This window comes from Eupeodes corollae, chromosome 3 (genome assembly GCF_945859685.1).
Source record: "Eupeodes corollae chromosome 3, idEupCoro1.1, whole genome shotgun sequence".
NCBI classification, from domain to species: domain Eukaryota; kingdom Metazoa; phylum Arthropoda; class Insecta; order Diptera; family Syrphidae; genus Eupeodes; species Eupeodes corollae.
Genome location: NC_079149.1, coordinates 7,017,121 through 7,033,217, shown reverse-complemented (window position 1 = coordinate 7,033,217; position 16,097 = coordinate 7,017,121). Strand labels below are relative to the sequence as shown.

General features: G+C 28.9%; 1 protein-coding gene and 1 non-coding gene across 2 annotated transcripts; one reads left to right on the top strand and one right to left on the bottom strand.

Moving 5' to 3' along the window:
- Positions 1-165: 165 nt before the first annotated feature.
- LOC129948993 (probable serine/threonine-protein kinase DDB_G0276461) lies at positions 166-14,599 on the bottom strand. The gene is made up of 3 exons (XM_056060165.1): positions 14,439-14,599; positions 2,156-3,076; positions 166-470 (listed from the first exon to the last, which is right to left on the bottom strand). Exons 1-3 carry the CDS (start codon positions 14,491-14,493, stop codon positions 166-168), a joined length of 1,281 nt encoding a protein of 426 aa, XP_055916140.1. The 5' UTR covers positions 14,494-14,599.
- Positions 1,899-1,971, top strand: Trnak-cuu (transfer RNA lysine (anticodon CUU)). Its single transcript has one exon. It is a non-coding gene; the product is annotated as a tRNA-Lys (tRNA).
- Positions 14,600-16,097: the final 1,498 nt, after the last annotated feature.

Here is a 16,097-nt window from a genome sequence, read left to right as displayed (position 1 = left end):
AATATAAACTATTATAATATATTATTTACAATTTATTATTGTTACATAAAATTTAAAAATATAAATAATAACACATATTACATAAGTAAAATAAACAAATCTTTATAAGCTATATAATTAATATTTTTTGTATACATATCATTGTTTTGTTTTCAATCTCAGTTATTATCGTTTACCCAAACCAAGCCACATATAATTTGGGTCCAAAAATTGTGATCCATGATAGCCTTCGGGATTTAAAGCTACCAATGATCGTATCCTTTGGGAGGGTCGATAATTTCGAATTGCATGGAGAAATGCAGCTGTTCCTGTTGGTTTTGTTCCATCGCTGTTTAGCTCTTCTCTGAACAATTGTAGTGGATGATCACCTTCGAGGAGGACTTCTTCGGAATTGCTAAGGCGGCTTTTTTCCATGAATTCAATGTTGTTTTTTAGATTTCTAAAGAAATCACCAAGATTCGTCATGGCTCCTGTAAAAAATAGAAATATTATTTTAGTGAATTTTTTAAATAATTTATCCTATTAAATTTATATTTAATTAATCATATGGACAAAATCAAAGCAGTGGCAATTTTGCAGTTTGATACACCAAACAGTTTATGATTAGAGCAAAATTATAATAAGTTTGATGTTATAGCCTTTCTAAATCACTTTAAAACTAAGTATTAATTTGCAATTCTTTTCACAACTTATTCATATTTTGAATGCATTGATTTTTTCCTTGAATGTGTTGATTTTTCTGTTAATTCGTCCATTTGTTCTTTAAATTCGTTAATTATTTTTTTGAATTCGTTCATTCAACATCCATTCACAATTTTGATTCATTAAATAATTCTTCGAATTTGTTTATTTATTCTTTGAATGTGTCCATTCAATAAAATAGTTGTATTGACATAAATCTTCTCAGCATTCACAAAAATAAAGCAAACATTATGTAGTATACGACTTGGTGTGCCATTATATTTTATCGTCTTTAAATGACCTGTTCAAGGCATGACTTTATGGTTTGACTTGAGACAATTTTTTATAAAAGTAGAATGAAAAATTTAAATTCGCAGTAAATGTCTCCGTAGACCAACTTGGTTTTTGACACTTCCGTTGCAATTTTCGTAAACAGAAAATTATGAAAATTCGTTTTCCCTTAATGCTTCTAATTTTGAGTTGGTATAGCAGATTTTGAATTTTTGTATTTATTCATTGTATTCGTAAATTCATTCTTTGAATTCGTTCGTTCATTCCTTAAATTTGTTAATTACTTATTTGAACTCATCCGTTGATACTTTGAACTCGTTCATTACATCTATAAATATGTTTACTCTTTCTTTGAATTCATCCATTCATTCTTTGAGTTTGTTCATTTCCTCTTTGAACTCATCCAATCATATTTTTAATTCATTTAATTTCATTTGAGTTGATTTAATTATTTTTTGAACTCGTCATTTTACACTTTGAATTATTTCATTCTTTGAATCCATTCATTCATTTTTCAAACTCGTATCTTCATATTTTGAACTCATTCTTTAATTTTATTCATTTATTTCTTGAACTCGTTCATTTATTCTTTAGATAAATTAATTTATTCTCTGCACTCGTTCTTTTATTCCTTGAACCCACTCTTTTTTAGACTTTTATAGTTCATTGAATTCGTTCATTCATTGCATTTATTTATTGGTGTTAAGTTATTTTCAAGAAGTCTTATAAAAGTGAATAAATGTTTGACATAAATTGAATGCTAACCGTGGCCGAAACTTTAATGGAATTTTATAAAAGTCGAAGTAGAAAGGAACCTTCTATTTCTGGACATAAATAATAATTATATTTGAACTTAAAAACTTTTTACTGACGATTTTTAAATATATTCCCAATAAGTATGAACTTAAACACCAGATGTAACAAGTGCCCGGCTAGCTCAGTCGGTAGAGCATGAGACTCTTAATCTCAGGGTCGTGGGTTCGAGCCCCACGTTGGGCGAAATACATTTTTTTCTTGTTAATTTCCACAGGTTTCTCTTTATTTGCATAACTTTGGGGGCAATCAAAACTTTTTTCATTCTTCATTGGAATCTTATTTTAACTTAACAGAAGAACTTAAAATTCAGATGTGGGTTAAAATAAAAATCATATCGGAAAGGGTTTCTTTTTTTAGAAGTACTCACCACCAGATATCGAAGGTATGAATTGTGTTTGATGTGATTTAAATTTTTGACGCTTGAATGCCGCCAAAGCATTTCTTTTATTGTTCGAATCCGAATCCATAAAACTGTGTTCTTCTGGCACCGAGTCCTTCAAGCCTGAAGCCGAAACCGAATCCAAACTCGAACCCAAAGCTTGCTGATGTCCTTTGAAAACATCCCACGGAAAGTTGCTTCCCATCGAATTGTCATTATCCTCAAGCGAAAGGTCTTTGTCATTTTGTATTGAATATTGTGTGTCACGATGCATAAAACCAAACGGATCTTCCGTCGGATATGGAATTCCGTTCAAATCCCCGACAACAGGTGTGAATGGAGTTGTTGGCCTTTGGATAGAGGATGATGATGACTCATCAGGATATCGTCGATGGTGATAGCTTTGGAAGTCGTCGCCGCTGCCGCCAACGCCACCTCGGCCGCCACTACCGCCACCGTTATCGTTCTCGCTCCCGTTGTCGTTGTTCTCATCGTCGTCATTTAGCAGCCGACGATAACTTGTTCTACGTTGGCGATTAAAGTCGTGATGTCTTTGGCTGATGATGTTGAAAGGAGTACGGGCTTTATTGGGTGGAGTGGCCACCGTCACTACTTGATGATGGGGTAGTTGGTTTTCGTCGAAAATTTTCCTCCCCGCAAGTGATGGGTAGAACGGTGTTAATGATGACACAGATTCTAATTCTCTTAAGGGTTGAAAACTAATTTCAACCAAAGATGAATCGCTTCCGGTTCCGATGTTCTTTTGATGATTGTGGTTATGATGACGGCGGCCATTGTCGCAATACTTGCCACTATTACAACCAACAATCGACCTGCTGCTGCTGGCACCAATGGAACTACCCAAGAAGTTTAATATTCGGCTGCCATAGGGTGTTGGACGTGATGTGACTATACGAGCATATGAAAAAAGAAAGTTAGTTAAAATAAGTTTTTAACTTTAGTTTTACAGATTTTTGAAAAGTTTGTTAAAATATTTTAACATTTGACCTCTTAAGTAATTCTTCCACAGATGAGTTCACCAAATTTCTTCTAAGGTCTTACATCAAAAGATTATATGCGCAAAGCTTAGAATAAAAGTCAAAAACTCATCAGTTAAAGTTAAGGAAGAATAATTAATATTACTTTTAAAATTTGGAAAATGGAAATAGTGTCGCAAGGGAAATTTTCTAAATCACATGAATTTTCTTGTACAGCTAAAATAAGTTTATAAATATCAAAGGCCAAACAACTAAGAGTTAGAAATAATAAATTCGGTCAGAATTTTAATTATGTTAGCCTAATCAAACTTTATTCAAGCTATTTTTGTCCAATTTTTCGCATTTTTTTATAAAGTTACAGAGTTGTAAGTATTGTTCGGATTCAAATCTGACTTTTACTTATAGTTAATAATTGCACCTATATTCATCTTTAAACCAGAGCTTAAGGCTTTAAATTTTGTATGAAAATACCAGTTTCATTTCGCCCTTAACTTCAAGTGAGGATATAACTAGCTGACCTCTTTAATATTTAAACCTGAACACATTTTACACTCTGAAAATAAAAATTCTTATTTTTTTCTATTTATTTATATGCAGGTACTTTTATTTAATCCAAGATATTTTATTACCTACTTAAACTCGAAGTATAAAATGTATCTTATAGATAAATATTACCTACATCGACAACTCCAAACCCATTAATTTTTAGGTACTAGGTGCACTCAAAACATATATGATTATTAGTTTTATATTTCTATTACTTACTTCCAAATTACTTTCTATGCAAATAAAGTAATTAATTTGCCAGTACAAGAGATTAATTTGAATTTAACGAATAAATTAATATTTCATCAGAAATAAAGGCAAAAGCACCTTTTAGACGCTATCTTACATTAAAAGTCAATTATATATTATATTTTTTGTTAGCATTAGGAGACGAAAGATTATACCTATTGTGGGTTTTCTCCAAAATAGGGTTATTTATATGAAGTACGGAAATCCATATATATTAATAACTAAATTAAATCAAATACTTCTAGCATAATTTCTATATTCACAGTCATAAAACGAGTGACATTAAATTAGCCGGAAAATTAATTACATACAAAATAAGTTGTTAATATATTCAAATATACGTACTTTTTAAAAAGTATTTATTAAATTTTAGTGTCACTCGTTTTAAATATTATCTATCTTAATAAAAACGAACATCGAAAAGCTATGTTCAAAACATAGTGTTCTGCTCAGATACGGTGAAAATATGTAAAATTATCCGGCTCGAAGGACCAAAACATTATTATACAATATTATATTTAAAAATAAAACATACTGACATCTTTATGAAAGATATTTGAACTGGTTTACATAATGAAATCTTAAGGTTTACGTGATCTAGTTCTTGTTAAAAATTGGAAACGTTTTTTAATATAAATAATATATTTATACCTTTTTAAGACTTTTAAATACTAACTTCGTTCAATGCTTAACTCACTTAGCAAATTTTTAATTTGCTATCAGCAGTTAAAAATAAAAGTTTAGATGGTTGTTGTCTAGAATTTGATACTTAAACACTTCAGAATGTGTTGACATTTCTGTCCATTCTTAATTATAACGGATAGTTTTAATGCCAGAACAACTGTTTAATGTTTTGGGAACATACTTTAAAAATATAAATATATTCGAAAAAAGCACTTTTTCCATTTGCGGTTTTTAATTATGAGGCTAATTTTTAGTTCAATACATTCAGCAATTGATTGTCGTTTTTGGAAAGAAGACATCCAAAAATTATTAACGCATTATTAAAGCATCCATTAAATTTGGTTGGGCTTACATGTTACGGTGAATGACAAACGTTATCAAGCCATGCCAATTGAGTTTTGTTCAGGTCAGTCTTCATTTCGTTCAAAGCTTAAAATTTGAGTAGTGGCATGATGTCAAAAATTTTGTAAGATGACTTTTACCAAAATTTATTTTCGTTTTTATTTCCAGACGTCAGTTTACTTTACTTATATGATGTACAGAAATCCATATCTATTAAAAACTTAATTAAAATAAATACTTCTAGCATATTTCCTATATTCGCACTCATACAAGTTGATAATATATATAAATACGTTCTTATTAACAAGTATTTATAAAAAAATTAGTTTTACTCGTTTTAAATGGTATCTTAAAAAAGATGTACATCGGAAAGCTATATTCAAAACTTGGTGTTCGACTCACATACAATCAATATACGTAAGATTATCCGGCTCAAAGGACCAATATGTTATTATACATTTGAAATAGTTTACACGATGAAATCTTGACGTTTACGTGCTTTAACTCTGGTTAAAAATTGGAAACGTTTTTAAATATAAATAATATACTCATACCTGTTTTAGACTTATAATTACTAGCTTCGTTCAATGCTGTTTAATGCTGAAGTTTGGAAGGTTATTGTCTATAATTTAACAGTTGAAAATTTCAGATTGTGTTGACATTTCTGTAAATTTTAAATTCATCATGGATCGATTAATGCCAAAACAATGGTTCAATGTTTTGGATACTTACTTTAAAAAATATAAATATCTTGGCGTTGTTTAATTATAAAGCTCATTTCTAGTTCAATTGCTTCGTCAATAAGCAAAATTGTCTTATATCGAAAGAAGATATCCAAAAACTATTAACGAATCATCAAACGATCCATTAAAATTGACTGTTTGGTTGGGTTTACACGTTGCGATGAATGGCAAACGCTTTCAAGCATGCTAATAGATTTTTTGTTCGGGTCAGTTTACATTTCGTTAGTTCAAAGCATACAGATGTCACTTTTTGAATGTAAATTCGATATTTACTTATTTGACATTAAAATAAATGTACGTCTACCATTTAGATTATATTTTAAAAACTTCTTCATAATATGACAGGAATACCAATTTTTAAGGCTGTCAATTTTAGCATTTCAGTAAGAATATAATAAGACTTGAAGTGTGATGACAGTTGTTATTTAATCAACGGACTGTTCAAAATGGATTATTATTATGTATTATTTTTGAAAATTTCATACTTTTAATTTGTAATACTAAACAAGACTATTTTATGTACTGTACATAACATTATTTGTTGTTCACATTTAACTTTTTTGACATTTCATAACTGTTTCCATTGTTTAAATATAGGAAAACAAAAATGTCTGATTCACGTCCCTCCCTTTTTTTGAACAAAGATGTGAGAGGGAAAAATTAATATGAGACGGCACTATCAAACATTTATTGTGAGATTCAAATCAAAGTAATGTTTTGACATTCATTTTTACAAAATGGCGTCAAATTTCATTCCATCAACTTATTTCAATTTTTTATAGTTAAAAATACTTCTAATGAAAGAGAACTTGTATTTTTTCTATTTCTATACAATATACGAACCACCATTTCTTTCCTATAATGACGTACCTTTTAGATGCATCCATGTGCAAGTTAAATACATTTCTGAAAATTTGTAGGATTGTCATTTCTGTCAATTTCGTTTGATGAGAACTTTATAGGTCAAAAGAAATGAACCGATTTTTTATTGAATACAAATGAAAAAATGTCTAAGAACTAAAGTAGCTAATAACTATGAGTCATGAGTTTATAGTCAAAAACTTTTACTGATTCACATTATTTTACTATCTCTTAAATCAAAGTTTTTACTGATTCACTTTATCTTTAATCAAGTCAGCCACTACGATATAAGAAATTATGGAAAGGAATGAAATAAAATTTCATGTTCTATTGCAAGAAATTAAAAACTCAATCGGCATTTTTTTGAAATGTGTTCCTAAATATTTCGTCCGTGTTTCGTATCAATTACTTCATTATTTAAACCATACTCTTCCTCTAAATTTAAGTTTACCATTTGAACTTTGAAGATTTGTGTGAAACTTATGAATAGTTCTCTTTTTAATTGGAAAATTTAAAATTCAATAAGTAGTGAATAAATATAAAAGCTTAATTTATAAACCCACCCTTTAGTTCTCACTTTCATTAACCTCTAAAACAGAGTTTCTCAATTGATTTTAATAATAAACATGCAAAGATTTAATCATCATATGTAAAAGAACCTACATATGTAAATATGAGCTTTTATTATAAAAATTTAAATAGGTAGCTGTTGTGGCATTTTAGACAGTGGGTAAAATCTATACCAAACATTAATATATGCACCTTTATAAAAATAATCAAAATAAGAAAAACAAAAAATCAAACTGAAAAAAAAAATTCCAATTGACTTAAAGACAAAAGCTATAAACGCGTTATAATGCAAACATGTTCACAAAACCATAGAAACATTTTAATTAACTGCAACAATGGATGACTTCAATTTGATACCGATATATGTAGTGCAGTATCTACCACCCCAACCCCTAATTCCAACTCATTCCAATATCATCATCTCATCTTCATCATCAGGTGTATTCTAACCAACACTTTATCCACCCGGGAATAGTTTGTAATTTATCTATCAGCGACTCTGCCAAACAACCTTATTGAGCAGATATAGCTGGGATTTGGTTATACTGGCTGATGGTGGATGGCATGGGTGCTCCAGTAGTCCTAGAACTGCCTATAAATCGATTTTGTATTGAACAATTCCAAATGTGTAGTTACGTCAGGATATCAATATTTTGACCAGGACGAAATAGTACACAATGTAATAGCAACAGGAGAACAATTGGGAGTGCAAAAGGATAAAATGCAATTTTCGAACGGGTGCTATGGGAATTTTGTCGCTGTTTATATATTGTGTATAGGTTTCTAATTTTAATTAGTAATCTAATATCGAAAGTGAATTTGTAGAAAGATTTATTTTACATATGATCGTCCCAATAATTTTTATTGGGGAGAAGCAGGATGTTTGAAATAAATTAACAACTTTTGTTGACATAGGTTAAGTATGTATATGAGAAAAATATCAAAAAGCCATAGCAATGCAATATTGGTAAATTAGTATCAGTTATTAAATTTTTCATTAGTTTAGACGTCCTGAAAGTTGTGTTGGAAATATTATACAACACATTGATTTGAAAAATATGGATACAATAAATTATCCTTATAGAAAGTACTGTCTTTTGGAATTGACGGGATACAGTAAATATTATTTAAGGCAGATTTCTTTCTCTTGACCCTTAAAAACTTCATATTGGTCCTTAACTCTTTAAAAACGATACTTGCGAGAACGTCACAGTTGATTGTAATGAGCCATTTTTATTTTACTGACAGGTGCTGTGGTTTCAACAAGACCACATGGTGCCGTCTCGATCCACAATTGATTTTTGAAGTAAAATAAAGTTTTCTAACCGTATAGTTTAAAGTTACGGACCCGTGATTTGGCCCTTACCCTACTACAGATCTTGTGAATTAACGCTTCTTGAATATTTTTTCTATGGAGAATAAAATAGAGTCAGTCTATGTAATACCTTATACCTATAAAAACACCCTTTATTAATTTGTCTGCCTCACAAGCAAAACAATACTTTTTTAAAGAAAGTGTCCCGCATTCAAAACTCACCATAAAATCGTATAAGTTTTTACAAACTATGCCCTTTAAAAAATGTTAAAGGCAACCGAAAACGGGTAAGTTTAATCATAACATACCGCTTGTTTATAAATTTTGTTAAGATTTTGCCAAGTATACTATAATCGCGAACTCAAGAAATTATTAAATTATTGTTAATTTGTATTTTCGTTTTGTAAATAGTTGATGAAGGGAACTACAGTTGCAATTACAATGGCACCTATCTTGGCACCCACAACCTCGTTAAGCAACGGCAGAAAATGCCAGTTCTTGGCCTCGGTACGTGGTGCTCTTATGAATCAGAAGCGGAAAAAGCCTGCAAAGAGGCCCTAGATTGTGGCTATCGACACATTGATACTGCTTTCGTTTACGAAAACGAAGCTGAAGTTGGACGAGCTGTTAAGTCTAAATCTGCTGAAGGGCTAATTCGTTGAGAGGACGCCTGGGTGGCATTCACCATGAACTCAAGTTGGTGCTGCACGCATGTCAGCTGAGTTTGAACAATTTAGTTCTAGGCTACATCGATTTATACCTGTTACACTTTCCAGTTTGTCAAGTTTACAATGGCGATGGCAATGTTCATGGAAGTGGTGAACGTTGATTATCTAGATACTTGGAAGGAAATGGAAAAGCTTGTCGAAATGGGTTTGGTACGAGGTATTGGCTTGTCTAATTTCTAATTTCAACAGTCAACAAATCGATCTAGTTTTGAAGAACTGTCGCATCAAGCCATTGGTCTATCAAGTCGAATGTCATCCTGTATTCAATCAAAAGAAACTAATTGAATTCTGCCGTGAGAGAGACATAGTTGTAACAGCGTACTGCCCATTAGCATACCAAAACCAGATTTAAAGTGGCCACCTTTTATCTATGATGCCACTTAGAACGCCATGGCCAGAAATTACACCCGCTCAAATTTTCTTGAGATATTTGATTGATATAGGAGTAGTGCCTATTCCAAAGTCAATAAGGAAAAATAGAATCGATAAGAATTTGAAAGTCTTTGATTTTAAGCTAAGCGACGCGACGGAGATATTAGAATCATGGACCAATATAATACCAACGAGCGGATGATACCGTTCTCGGGTATGATTAATTTTTCCATTTAATATTGACTTTTAAATTAATGTTATAAACTCTCTTTTCTAGATTCAGTTTAAATAATTTTACGCAATAATTTTTCGCAATAGTTACTAGTCTTTATTTATAAATCTTGGCGGCTTCAATATTATTTCTTCAATAAATTTTAAAAACTTGATATGACATCTTGTTTAGCCAATAGCCAAATTAAAAAAAAAAATTAAACATTTGATTTTAAACCGTTTTGCATTTTGAAAACTGTCCTAACATAAAAGGTTCAGCGTTTCTTTAAGATTTATGTAAGACAGGTGTAATATAACAATTTATTATGATTATAATAAATATTGTTCGAAAAATCAAAAAAAAAGCCTAATTTATGCAATCTGGGGTGGCAGAGTGGTTTTATGTTGTGTTATTTGAGTTAAGGTCATCAGAACACATTGTAAAAATGAAATTTCATTACCAGGAACGGAATTTTGCCTACTTGTTTGATTAAAATTTAATTTTGGAAAACACTTTCTTTTTTACGCTATCCATTTTATCAGTAATAGTTTTTGAAAATAAGTCGACTAAAATATATTTATTCGTAGGTTATTGAATTGAATTTTAAAGTTAGTTTTAGCTCTTTTTTTAATTTTAATGATAAGTCATAATTTTAGCTGAATGTAATAAGTTTTGTAAGTGTTTTACTTATTATTTTTGCTTAGTAAATTCGTCTACAAAATTTATATCCAAAAGTTACACAATTCAAACTTAAATTACCAATTTGTAACCTTTTTACTTTGTATGAGAACTAACTTGAGCATATAAAAAAGATTTTTGTTTTATTTCTATTTATAAGTCACGTGTTTCTATTCTAAAACACTATGATTATTTTTTTAAGGGGTGGACCCAAATTTGAAAAGAATATATAATAGTCTAAGCTTTAGTTATGTTAATTTATTTTTTTCTTGTTCAAAGTTATCTAGCTTACCGAATAATCATTTATATTTTTTTGACAAGCTCCCACATATCTATCATTAAATTTATGTTTTTGATAGATTTTAAATTTTCAAGAATTTTAAATTTCTATCCTTCCTTTCCTACAAACATATTTATATTTATATGTGATGGACATTTCAAGGCAACATTTATTTTTAAAAAGTGTAATCAGCCAAGAATTTCTTAGTTTGTAAATATCTATGAAAGGGTTGTGTATGTTAATACCTAAGTTTCAAAACTAACAGTCAAATTGCTTTTTATAATGTTAGAATTTAGTTTAAAAAAGAATTTTAAACTTCGTCAAAAGGTATGTACACAATTTGTATCCACCTTAGATAGTGTAATCCATACAGCCTTTCTTTATATCTTTATAAAATATCTATTAATAATCTTTTAATATATTTCAATATCGGTAGTACAAGAAAGTTGTAGTTGAACAAATGCTAAGTTAACTTAATAGGGTTTTGTTAAAGATATGACAAAATATTATTAGTTTTATCTTCCATTTATGAATTTAAAATTTAAAAAAAAAAGTTTGTTTCCCGATTTGAGGACTCAGCTCAACATTAAACAAAAGGACGACAGTTCCATTCAGTTTTGATTTTTTTGCTTAATTAAAATATGTTCTATATGTTTTCAACTAAATCAGTTCTTGTCACGCCACTGTCAACATCGCGTTGAAGTTGAATATAATCATGCAAAGTTCTGACTTTATAAAAAATTTTAACATCATATCCAAATAATAGTATAATAATAAATGAATAATAGGAGTGTACGAAGAAGGTTCCCTTGTGGCACACCTGGAAAATAGAGTATAGTTTTAGGTAAAACACTGCATATTCTTTTGGATTGAATACGATTTATAAGTTAGGTTTTTTAATCGCTCTAAAAAAGTTTTATAAGTTTGAGTTATGAAAGTTGGAGTAAGCAATCCATAAACAGACCTTCAGAACCAGACTGGTGTACAATTTAATGAAGAACGAAAAAATGTTATAAGAAATATTTGAGGTATATTATCTCGTGGAAGGCTTATAGAGTCATCAAGAGATGATAATTCATAAAGAATCTCTTAATAAGGAATAGATAAAGAAACCAAATCAAAAACTTTGCTGGTTTTATTTCGTAATTCAGGATCATAATGCTCCAAGACAATTAAATTTAGACTGAAAAAAGCTTGCAAAAAATCACAGGTTTATATAGAATGCCTATTGGTTATTTTGTTATAGCTCATTTAGTTGATAGTATATCTTGGAATTTCTTGTTAGCAATTATGAAGCTACAAAAAGCTTTCAAATTGTTTTTAATTTTGGACTTAACTGGCTAAACAAGCTGCCGAAAGGAAAAGAATATGAACTTCTAAAAGGAAAGTTCATATTCTTTTCGTAAACCCAAACATTTATTTCTAAAAGAGAAATTAATTTTGCCTATTTTTAAAACACGATAGAATTTTCAATTTCCCATAGGAAGTAATGAGTCGGATTTTTCAAATTGAAAATTTTGACACGTTTCAAGGTCTCTAGATTCTAAATAAAGATTTTTATGGATTTTACTTATTGGCTTTAAACTAACTGTATCTTCTAAAAAATATTGTTGTCAACCTTCAGTAACATTTTGAGAAAAATCAAATTGACATTTTTTTTACAAATAAATTAGAAATTAAAAAAAAAAATTAACAAAAGTTGGTAGAAATTGATTTTCGACTTAAATATATCTTTTCAGGATTTTAAGACATTGGCTTTAAACTAATTTTATCATTTTAAAACTATTGTTTTCAAAATTCAGTCAAATTTTGAAAAAAATCGAATTCACAGTTTTTGTACAAAAAATAAAACTTTAAAAAACCTTTATAAAAATCCGACAGTCCGTTTTTTCATTAAAAAATAAAACTATCTCATTATATCCAAAATTTGTTGTTAGTTTTGAAATTTTTAAGAACAATTCAACTGACAACTTTCTTAACACAACACGAAAACCTAAAAAACTTTTAAGAAATACAAATTGACAGATGGGATGGGAAGTTATCAGTGTGGGTCGCATCCTAGCCTCTTTTTTAAATTCTAAATTCGCTTTTGAAAAAAAATTTCATATAAAATATTTCTGACCATTGTATAATTGTGGCTTAAAGTATCACTCCCAATAAGAATATTCCAACTAATAACTAAAAAATAACTATTAACTTTACTATAGTCGCTTTTCCATAAATTGAATAAATATTATTTTGGTTGTAATCGAAATTCTAATTCTGAATTTGTTAAAGTTCTTTTGTTGCATTGAAATGTTGAAAAATTGTATTCAAAAATCTGTTTGTAAATACAGTTTAATAAATTTAGCATTCAATAAATCTGTTTGACTTCTTTTAATTCTGCAAATAATGTAACAGAATCATTTATTTATGAATCATTTCATCAGACCTGGATCAATTTTTTCAACAAAACTTTTGAATTAAAACAAAAATTCGGAACCAAATATTTAATTTTTATTTTAAGTTTAAATTATAATGCTTGCAGTTTTTTTAATTTATTTTTTGTCAAATTGCTACCAATGTGTTTTTGTTAGTTTTTTAAAGAGGCATACTAATAACTATCCATCGGGCCCTACAAAACTGAAAACGATATTTTGTATATACATCTTTTGTAACTTCAACAAGTAAAATGTACGCTGTTTTCTGTCCAAATAATTTAGACTTAATCAATAATTTTAAGTAGGAATTTACATAATTTATTTAGAAAAGACTGTCAAATTTTTTTTAAGCTTTACCAATAATTATTAACAACATTGTTTTGTAATTATACAAAACTATTTTGAAGTCATTATCTATCAAAGTTTAAAACAAAAACGAAAATCAAATCAAAAAACCGTTATTTACAATTTTTAAAAATGTATCCCAATGTTTTAAACTTGTTTAATTAAAATCGACTTTATTTATTTGGAATCAATAAAATTGTTAAATTTTTTTAATGGTACAAAAACTAAATAGATTTTTTTGAAAGTCATTTCTAGGCGTTTTGATCTTTCAATCGATTTACTATGGTGAAATCTCCTAAAAAACAAATACTACTAAAACTGAAAAGTACAAAAATGTGAAAATTTTCAATTTGTCATTTCGAGTGCGATAACTTTTTATGGAAAGTTAAAAATATTCAAAAATCGTTTATTTCTCAAAAATTGATATATTCTGCAGTTTAGAAAATTTCTTAGACGTAATGTTAATTTTACTGAAGAAAATTGCAAAGCAACAAATTAATTGTAAACAATTTTGAAAAATATTTAAGATTAAATAGGTCCTTCCAAAAGAAAAAAACCTTTAACAAACTATTCTATACCTACGCTTAATTTATTTCGGAAAAATCATTTTTTGCCCGAATGTTTTCTTAAAATTGTTGAAGCCTATTAAGGATTTTACAACTTTTCAAAGACGAATATTTGATTCAGAGATATTTTGCTGATCCAAAACCTTAATATTTTAGTAAAGAGTTTAGGTTCTACGTTTGTATAAACCTTATTTTACATAGTTTCGAAATTTATATCATTTTATTCTTTTTAGCAAAAGGACCTTACATTTCAGTTCTAACTTTCTTACTAATTTATTTGAACGGCCTTATTAATTTAATTTTTATAAATCAGATCATTTCACTAGTAAATCGTTTTAATTTTTATTGTCTTAAAATTCTTACCTTCTATGAAGAAAACAAAAACCACAAGCCTCTTGATACACTGCAAAGGTCTCATTATAAACTCCTCTTGTTTCCTCTTTGAATCCACACAAAAATTATGTTAAATAATATTTTTTTCAATTCTCTCACAAAATAACATTTTTTAGGATTTTGATTCTCCAAAAATCCTTTTTGATTGCAATAGAAATTTTTTAATTTGTATCACCTCGAATAATTGAAATATGCTTTAACAAATTCAAATACCAAAAAAAAACAAAAATGAATCACTTAAAATTAAGTTTTTAATATTTTCAAATATTATTTTTGAGTTTAATTTTCCCAATGATGAGTTTGCCGACTCAACTCTGCTTCCGAAAACTGAACTTGAATTTGAATTTACTGCTTCTTATATAGGATCTCGACTTGTCTTACCGAAGCAACAGCATCAACAGATTGCAATAAAAAGTAGAAGCCCATCCTTTCCAATCGTATCGTATATATCATTTCAGGTACACAGATGTTAAGCACAGATATCCTCTCCAAACGAATTCACCTTGAAAGTTTGTCAACAAAAGAGGTTATGGCTACGTCACAATCATTCATGGTTTTCTAACGCGAAAGATATTAGAACACATGCGTATAAGGTGCTTAAATAAAATCATCGGCAACTCTGGTTGAACTGACTCGTATGGTGGTGTGTGGTGAATTTTTAACTTGAATCAATTTTTGTCGTTACATTTTGAGTTTTGAATTAGGTCCTTCTGGTTTTGTTGTGTTGATTTCTTATTTCAACACTGATAAGGACACAATTATACGTTAAAAGCTAAGATTCGATGTTAAGTAAAAAAAAGAGATCCTTTTTTAAGCTCGTATACAATAAGTCCCAACTCTCATGTTTGAAGGATATATTACTTCATTATTTCAGATTTAGACTGTGGGCTGAAGTACAGACAAGCAGATAAAATTGTATGGAATGTTAAGACTTTTTTTTATTTTTATAACCCAAAACTTGCCCCATTATATTTTAGTATTTTATTTAGTACGTTTTGTATGACGTAGGATGTTATAATTTTTCGGGAGGTTCAATCGGGGAAGCCTTGTGATGCGTGTAGTAATTTTAATTTTGTTATTTTTTATAGCTAAGCAGAACCAATTTCAATATTTTTGTATTATAAGTATTTTAACTTTTTTAACCTCTGAGGGTCCTTTCTTATAAGTATTAAAAAATATAAAGCATTTTAAGTATTGAATTTTTAAGACTCAAAGAGTTCTTGGATGCTGATGGAAAATCATTCCAAAACAAGAAAATGAAGTCTTTCAAAAAATAAAGCCTTCCAAACAAGGCATCACAAAAATGTTGTTTTCTGGAAGTACAACATAAATACTTTTTTTTTTAAATTGTATCATGTAACAAATTGATGTGACATTGATGACGTCAATGAGTATTATATACATATATGTAAATAAGTCTAAAAAACATTCTTTTATATATTAACTACTATTCAAGTTCATATTCATATAAAAATTATCTGTTAGTGATTACTCTTTGAAATGACTAAACTGGAATACATTTTATTTCAAGGTTAGAATGCATTTTTTAGAAGCCCATGAACACGTTTTTTATGAACTGATATTGACATTGAAAGAAATTATTTATTTGACAGCTACGTTAAGCTATGT